Here is a 9463-nt window from a genome sequence, read left to right as displayed (position 1 = left end):
ATCATACATTTTATTAGATTATAAAAAATGTAAAATTTGCTGCTCACGATAACTTATACAACAGTGTTAAACTAAAAACTTAGGGTCGAAGATATTAGTTTTAGAAGAATTAGTTGCAGAGGAGGTTAATTTTAAAAGAAAATATAATTATGTTAATTATAATAAAGTACCTTTATTAAATATTATTTACTGCCACTATGCTAATGATATTGAAATAAATATACAGTTGGACAGAGATAATAGATTTGTATCTTTACAAACTATTTATTTACAATTTACAAATATTACTTATTTACAGATAATTTGTTTTTATTTATAGCTAACATTAAATAGCTATTTACAAAGTAAAATTATTTTTTATTACTTATCGTTTTTTTTTTCTTTTTAAATGCATGAGCGAAAAAATTTACTATATACTATTAAATTTCGTATAAAAAAGGAATTTTTTTTTTCAATTTTCACAAAAATAATAATAATATACTAATATGTGTCTCAACATCTTTTTATATTTAGCAACTAGTGCTATTTTTTAATTTCAATATCTTCTATTTTTTTTGTTTTGTTTTGTATCTTTCTTTATTCATCTAATTATTTCATTAATTATCAATTTGCTTTTTTGACTTTTTTGTTTTGTTTTGTTGCTTTTTTTTTTTTTTTTTTTTTATTTTTTTTTTTTTTTTAAATACGTTCTAAAGGATCGTTGTCAATACTGGTATTATTATTAAGGCGTTCAGATAAATGGCATTTGGCACTGGAATGCAACTAGAACGCAGTTGTTGGTAACTGTTAACGTGAAACGTTAGACAAACAATATACTTTTGAGAAAAAGAATAAAGTATAGAGAGAAAAATGCAAAAAAAAAAAAAAACAGAAAGAAAAAGAGAGACAAATATAGTGGAAACACTCAACCACGAAGTTTTTTCAGATCTAATGTTATTTAAAGGCACGATAAATCAATTATTATTTTCTGTTATTTCGTGAGAGAATTTTGGAGGAACGGAGAAGGTCACAATTGCTGCTCTCGACAGGGCACCCAGATGTTCGGACCCGACTGCTCGGCTATAACTTTCTTTACCATTGCATAGATGTCCTCTGGTGTATCGCCTTGAACAACAGCTGAAGAATCAATTTATAATATCGTTAATAAATCTAATGAAATCTAATTGATATAAGAATTTTCGGCTTTCGAGTTGATCTAGTGTCGAATAGACATTTATTATTGGTAGTTGTTTGATTTTACCGTAAGGAATTTAATATATAGAAACTCGTAATAAATCGTATCGGTTTACATATAGATAAACGCCATTTATACATTAAAGTTCTAACTACTTATTGTACGTTTGCAGGACAATCGATACAAATATTGATAACTATTAAGCATTTATAATAAGTAATTTGATACAAGCTTTATTTTTATGTGTGTACATTACAAATGGACATATTTTTTTTTGCGACACAAGCACAATAATGTCCAAATACATTATAATGATTACACGACTGTAAAACAATCGATATATTTAATAGATTCGGTTTAACCCCGAGTAAGGAATAACTTGTAAAGCATGTCATTGAATAACGTACCTGTGAAGTATTCGCCGAATTCTTGCTCAACTTTTATAGCTCTATCAAATACTTTTTTAGCCTGATCCTCTGTCATCCTCTTATTCATCTCCCTATAAATACGATAATAGACATTTAAACAACGATCGTGTCACTATTACATTATTATTATTACATTTTTACATATAAAATGCCGAATTGTCTTACATGATGGATTCAACTGATTTAGGCTTAATGTAAATTGTGATTGGATACAGTTGCGCCACTTGCAGTCTTTTAATAGCATTTCCACTCACATCCAGAATGCAATGTTTTCCCTAAATGACAAGTTGCAAATAATTGATGGTTAATTCATGAATGTAATAGTTAATTAATGTTCCGTATTCAACTGATAGTATAACATTGTTTGTTTGTTCTACCTTCTCGGCAACTTCTCGAACCGATGCGATTGCTGTGCCATAAATGTTATCGTTATACTGGCCTGCTTCAATAAAGAGATTATTTTGTATATCTCGTTCCATTTGTTCTCTGGATGCAACAAAATGATAGTCTCGTCCATCTACTTCGTATTCTCTTTTACTCCTCGTTGTATCTATAGCAAACGAGAGTAAAATAGCATCTCTCAAATTTTTAGAATATAAACAAGTTAGATATCGATTTTGTTAAAATTAACTGTTTAAATTACAATTACAACCGACATTACTTTCACACAAATTAACATTCATTTAGATAATGTTAGTCAACATCGATATTTGCTTTTTTTTTTCTTCTCTTTAATTGCTGCAGTTTTATGCATCGTATTTTTTTAAATATGCTCTCACGCTATCAAATATTTATGAGCGACTCTGACTATTTGCCTTAAGTTCATTTTCTATCGTTATGTAGAATAGCTTTCGTGAAATATAAAAAAAAAAAAAAAAAAAATCAAAAAATACAAAAACGATAGGACATTGTTAAGAGACTATTCATTGAAGAGTTCGTCAACGTGTAATAAAAGTAATAATTAAAAACATCTTTTACGACTAAGCATAAATAAAATGAAACAATGATATATAACAAAAGTTCATAATTTCTTTTGCTTTATTCATTTCCGATAGCATTGAGATACCACAATTTATACTTGTATTTGCACATTTTTATCAATATTAATGAATCAATACTATTTGTATATTATAAAATTTGTAATACTGCATTCTTAAAAATTGCGCAAACAAAAAATATTTAAAAACACGTGCACTATTATATACTTCTCACAAATATTAATTACTTAAAACAGTTTTTGAATTCTATTGATTCCGATAAGACCATTAATTTATTCATGATGTCAGTATTACGATTCACTCAATTATGTAAATTTTCCGATATTTTACCTTCATAAGACGGTTCATAAGATTGTTATTAAAAATCGTTGGTAAAAAATCATGATAAAATTAAATGAAAATATTAAGGGATAAGGCACTCGCGCGTGTTAGTGTTTTTCCATATATTTACGAGTGCACATCGATTGAAAAATATGTAAAGTACGGTATTCAAGTTACGGCACTAAATGAACAATAATGAAAGAAAACCGAATGAAGGTTACATTCTTAAATTATAAAGACACATTGAGCATTGGTGAACGATTAATCGCCGTTAATCGCCGAACCATTTTAAATGTCTACGTGTATATGTAGGGTATGAAACAAAATACTAACGTGGTATGCAGCTGTCAAATTTGTCCGGGAACTCGGAGATGAGATCCTCGTTGATACGATCCTTTAGCGGGCCAACAATTATAATGGGTCGCGTGTACTGAATTGTCAGCCGTTGAACGGCCTCGTATGACATTCTTGTTTTTATTTTCATTCGTTATTTCTGCGAATTTAAAGGCGCAATCGTCAGATTGTATTTCGTAGCCATGAGCTTTTTAATTTTAAAACTTTTATTCTATAATTAGAAGCATTAGTGTCGGAGGTCACGTCATTTTTGTGAAATTTAGTTTTTTGGGGCATTCGTTAGGAGGACAACTTTGACGATAAAATAATTCATGAACGGAATCAAGTGTGAGCATGAATTAAGCTGCAAGCGAATCTAGGCTCGCAAGCTCGAATCATTAGAATGAAGTGGAAATTGAAAATGAACAATACCGTTACAACTAGTTACATTTAAATAGATAAAAAATATATAGTTTTTATAATTAAAATGACCTTACAGTTAAAGTTCATTAGCACTTCTGTTCAAAGATTAAATTAAGTCCTTAAGCAATTCATTCGTGGGAAGAAAGATAAAAATACGGAAATTAATATGTATCCTTACTTTTTCAATAATTATTAACATCTGATTATCATTAAAGAGAATGTTCAAGGTGCACTTAAGCATTTGAAAGATCGATGCAAGTAATATCTATTTTAAATTATTAATTTACTTTAGATGCATGTGAAAGTAAAAAGAAAAATAAATGCCAATAAGTACTGCGTATCGATAAATCGAAAATTTAATCCCGATAATCTAATTTCATTGTCTCGTCAGGGGAAAATTTAGCTTTATCAATAATTCCATACGATCCGATGCATTTTTTTATAATGAAAAATTCCTAGATGAAACTTGCTTTAAAATTGTATAATATTAAATTTAATAGATAAAAGTAATTTTTCATATATATCAATGAAGTATTGATAATGACATTTATTATCTGTATACAATTTTTAATCGATGAATCAAAGAAATCGATATTAAAGGTCTTTTGAAAAATATTTCTTTTTTAGTTTACTGAGTATTGGCAATATATTAAAAAAAAAAAAATATTTATACTGATATTTAAATTATATTGTTGTTATTTAATTATTTATTCGTTCGTTGATTTATACACTCGTTCATTCGTCATCAATTAATCAATTAATGTATTCATTCGTTTTTCATTATCATCACCATCGCCGTCATCGTCAATGTCATAATCATCGACATCGTTATCCTTATCGTTATCATTAGGCACCGTCGTCCCCGTACCAATATTTAAGAAAATGTTTCTAGATCGCAAAAGAGCACAAATTGAATTACCAATGAGAATATTATAATTTTAATTGTCCTGAATAAGCCTGCACTCAAATGTATATAAAAACCAGATTCAAATTAATTCTAATGGTGATTATTTGCAGTAACGGATTTTTCCCAGCGCTTTCGTAGGCGGTGGATGGTATTCGAATACTCGTCATAAGCTATTTTTTTGCAATAATTTTGCGATTGAGGTTTACCGACATACCATCGTAAAAGAAACGAGGGAGCAAGATGCACCCACATTAGTTGGGAACGCGATTTCTTTATGATTACACAAGTGTTGCGACTGGGTGGTGGAGAGGCGTAGATGGAAAAACCCGGTATCTTCACAATTTAATAATACTTACGCTCTTGAACGGCAATCTCCTCGGATTTCCCGTCTTTGTGCTTAGAGAAAGGCAACGTGCGGCCGAACGGAAAATTCTTCTTTTTCCTCTCGAGGGTGGATTGCTGGAACAGCAGAGCCAAAGAACATGTTTACTGCGATCGAAATTAATAATAAATAAATCTAGTCATTTCGCGGGTGGGAGGCGGGGGGGGGGGGTATTTGCATTCTTGAAAAATAAAAATTGAGGACTAGCGTGATGGGGGCCAAGGTGAGTTTATTCCACGAAGTGTGCTTTCTCGATCACTTTTTTTATTAGCTTATGTTTTGGATTAGTTAAATTTGGATTAATTAAAATACAATTTACTGTCAAACAGAATTTTAACAGATTAATGATTGCTTTAATAGACAAATTTTTAAGCGTTTTCTAATTTAGAAACAAAAAAGGTATTTTTAATAAAGATTGCTATCCACATTGCGACATTATATTTGTCATTTATGAAAGCAGTAAAATAGTAGGAATAAAATTATCGCGTTATCTGTAATCAAGGGTATATACATACTTTTTTTTTGCTTTTTTTTTTTTTTTTTGTTTAAGTAATAATAAATAAAACAATCGTTCCTCGCAGATTACGAGCTCATAAAAATCAACGAATGCACAACAATTGAGCGGTTGCATTTTTACTCTTACGGAATTAATGTCTCGCTCTAAATAGCTCAAGTAGAATTTGATAAAATTCGCGCGACACTTTATCATTTCAAAAGTTTAGTTTGAAATCAATGTATCACTTTATTATTACGTATTATAAGTAACTTTTATATTGATATTGGCAATAAAGTTGAAAACTTTTTTAATAAAGGCATACCAATAAAAAAAAATAAAAAAAAAAAAGCAATCCATTATTTTTACTTTACCTACTGTTAATAATTATCTAAAATCTAAAGGATTGTAATAACGATTTTACAAGACTATGAGCTAACAGATATTGATAAAAGGTATTATATTTAATTGCGTTATATCGATCTCAATTCTATCGATCTATCAATTAATATTATGGATTTACGAAGGTTAAAGAAAATTTTGAAAATATTCTGAAAACGCTTTGAGAAATTAACGTTACGAGCTACCATTTAAGAAGAGAAAACGAAGAGAAAAAAAAACCACCAACGGCTTAAAATACAACGTTTTGAATTAGCAAGCGATTTTAACGAGCTATAAGTCATATATTACATCACAGCAGTTTGAAAAATGTTCTCTAATTTTTTTTATTTTTTTTTAACTTAAAGACTGAAAAATAATCTCAAACGTGCTCAAAATCAAAATCTTAACTACAATCGCTGCGTTTAGCCGATGAAATTTCGTAGTTTCAAAATTCTTGAAATTTTTCGAATCGACTCACTAAAATATTATTGTACAAAGGCGTGGCTATAATGCTGCTGTTTATTGAAATTATACAGAAGAATGCTTGAATCGTCATTTGTGCTGGTCGATCGATAAATTATCATCTTCCTATCAATTATTTTAGAATTTTATTCAGCTTTGAGAAATAGTTAATTACATTAAGACAGTTTCTACTATATTGCGACATAGAATACAAATCAATATTTAAATTTAAAAACTATAGTCACGGCTTTTCATTTATCTCTTTAAAAGTGCCTCGCAATAAATTTAATCAATTACCTGTTTACCCCCGCGATCCCCTCCGCCATTCATTCGAACACTTTGCCGATGCTCCAATTAGCCTTCTATCTTCTTAACAAACATGAATAATTCAAAGGCTGCGGAGCGAACACGAGACAAAATACCTATCAATTACTGATTTTAATTTAAAAGAATCGTTGACAATGTACGAATAAGCTCGATTGGCTTCATAACGACTCTTTATGAATAAGGCGAGATACTTTTTCATTAAATCGATAAATCTAATCGGATCTATATATAATGCACGATCGAAATATCACTTTCGTGCTTTTGCGATCGACTTTTTAAATACAATTTTATCATCGGAGAGCAGTGAGAACTCTCGAAATCAATATGAAGTCACAAAGGATGAAATTACTATTGAAGTCGATTAGAGTCGATTACTCTGATCAATGTTATCGCTCAACTAGGGATTCCATTACGCGAACGTAAAAGATATTTTACCATCCGTCAAAAATATCTTCAAGCTCAAAGAATTCCATAATATCCATCGAATATATTTCTAAACTTGATAATTATCCGTTCTGATAAAGATTATAAATCGAGCCCGTGTAAACAAATTGTGTAACTTGGCTCATAAACATTGATATTCACGGTAGTAAAGAAGGGCTTGGAAAAAGCCAAAATTATTATCGCCCCCATGAGTATATAACCTTCTCCTGAATATTTTTCCCGATTCACAGCGATACGACGCACCGATCACTCCTCCCCCCGCCCGTCAAACCGTCGCTCTTCGAGAAAAAACCAGGACAAGAAATAGCCCTCCGTCGTAGCCGCAAGATGGGAAATTAATTTCCACGTCCACGCGATTATTAAATATCGTCATACAAGTAACATAGTACCGTGGCAATTAAGCTTTGAAAAGTAGGAAAATACCGAGCCTCGTACGTCACTCCGACCTCCTCCGAATAACGAATGTGCGGCGCCAAGCATCGGCATTCTTTCCTCCAACGGCCCCGACGATTTCCTCCTTTACTTACACGAGCATTATAACGCACATCCGATATAACGGCAATGAAGCCACGTCGTCCTCACGAGTGATCGGCAGTGCGACGGACCTTGGGCCGAAAAATTGAGGGTGGGTGGAGTGTATGTGTTTGTATCCACCTATTTGTGTGTGCGTGTGTAACGAGGGATCGAGCGGCTATAGGCTACGTACCTTGTCGACGATGACGGGCATGTGACCCTGGAACTTGACCTGACGGTCGCGGGCACGCTGCTTCCGCTCCCAGCGCCTGCGCGAGGGGATGATCCCGAGGGCCTCCTGCTCGCCGAGGGCTGTGACCCTACGCGCCTGCCACCACTCGTCATCCGAGGCATTGGTCACGTGGAGGATTTCGCCGTAGCGGAAGGCCAGTCCGTGAGACGGCAGCCCGTCGTCCTTGTTCGGGTCGTAATGGAACAGCGTCCTTCGGAATGTCCTCGCTTTAGTCGGGGCGCTTTAGCCGGCGGGCTTGTTTTTTTTTTCTTTTCTTTTCTTTGCCAACCTCGCGCCTTTATCAAAAGTGTCGCGCGCATCGCACGAGCATTGCCATCGTGAAGGGCCCCCCGACTATTGTTACGTCGCGCCGCGATTCTCAAGCCGTATGAGAGGATCCGCCTCTCCTTCCTTATTTCCCACTGGGTACGGGAGAGGGGCTCAGCCCTCCTACGCGAGACCATTAATCAAGCGGCATCGGCCGTTTCTACGAAGCCGTAGAGAGCGCCCTGACGCTCGATCTGGTGCTCTGCACGCAACGAGAATTTTTACGAGATCCATTTCCTCGGCTTGTGTGCGCCGATGCGATTTCTCTCGACTGAAAGTCACGTCGATTTAACGCGGCCGAACTGTCCGTCCGCCCTTTCGTGCTGCTAGGCTCGTTCATGCCCTTACTTAACGTGGCCGAATGTTGGCAAAATTTTTGGTTCGCAAGGATCATCGATCGCTTTATTAGCTTTTTATTAGTGCACGCGATGAAGTTCAAGATCTGAAAATTTGGGAAACACTTGTTGAGGCCTTTTAATAAATATCTCAACACAGTTTTAACCCACGAGTTGAAGATGCAAAAAAAAAAAGAAAGAAAAAAAGGACGAGGCGGAGCCACTGAAATGTTTGTTGATGTAATCGACAAATAATGTAATCGAAATTCGACTAACTTCATTCGTAATATCGGGGCTATAAGAATGCCGTGGCGAAGATAATATAGGCTTTATTTAATTTTGGCAAACAAAGCAAATAAAGTTAAATGTAATAACAATGAAAACAGCTCCGCATCGGGCAAAAAGGAAATGGTAAAATTTTTGTCTCCTTACTTAACGTAAAGGGTTTTCTTTTGCGAGGTCCTCATAAGGCTGCCTGTCATGGAAAATTTGATGAAAAAACTCCGCGCTTGGTTCGTTTACGATGAACCAAATGTAAATCAAGTTGCACTTGGCGGTGATTCCTGCAAATAAACGAGAATATTACTTAATAAAAATAAAAAAATATAATAATAAAAAAGAAAATGAGCTATTTGAATAGTCGTTTGAATACGTGCAAATGCAGCATTATAGATTATGGAAGTGTTTTATTGTCGCAAATGGCTATCGGGAATTTAATAATACGTAATCGCGTCTCACCATCTTCGTCCTTATAACTCCGAGACTTCACCTTAACCTTGCGCATGCATACTTGGGACATTTTAAAAATTTATCGTACTGGGAAAAAAAAAAGATAGAAAAAAATTATATAACCTCGAGCAGGTAGAGTTTAACTTCTCTCGGCATTAAATTAAAATTTATTCATTCGTGATCGCAAATACACTTTTTTTTCACCATAAATTACTTATGAGACGACGAATGAAAAATTGGTACGTTTTAAATTT

At 33.4% G+C, this 9463-nt stretch overlaps 1 protein-coding gene across 1 annotated transcript; it reads right to left on the bottom strand.

The window, feature by feature from the left end:
- Positions 1 to 646: 646 nt before the first annotated feature.
- LOC105363095 (disks large 1 tumor suppressor protein-like) lies at positions 647 to 9014 on the bottom strand. The gene is given in 10 exon segments (XM_011500689.1): positions 647 to 956; positions 1001 to 1116; positions 1582 to 1673; positions 1768 to 1877; positions 1980 to 2152; positions 3255 to 3388; positions 3390 to 3414; positions 4941 to 5043; positions 7780 to 8029; positions 8913 to 9014. Coding segments are annotated over 9 exon segments (1047 nt in total). The 5' UTR covers positions 8963 to 9014; the 3' UTR covers positions 647 to 956; positions 1001 to 1006.
- Positions 9015 to 9463: the final 449 nt, after the last annotated feature.

This window comes from Ceratosolen solmsi, unplaced genomic scaffold (assembly GCF_000503995.2).
Source record: "Ceratosolen solmsi marchali unplaced genomic scaffold, CerSol_1.0 scaffold27, whole genome shotgun sequence".
NCBI lineage: Eukaryota > Metazoa > Arthropoda > Insecta > Hymenoptera > Agaonidae > Ceratosolen > Ceratosolen solmsi.
The sequence above is the reverse complement of the archived record's forward strand: the minus strand, read 5'-3'. Positions and strand labels throughout refer to the sequence as shown.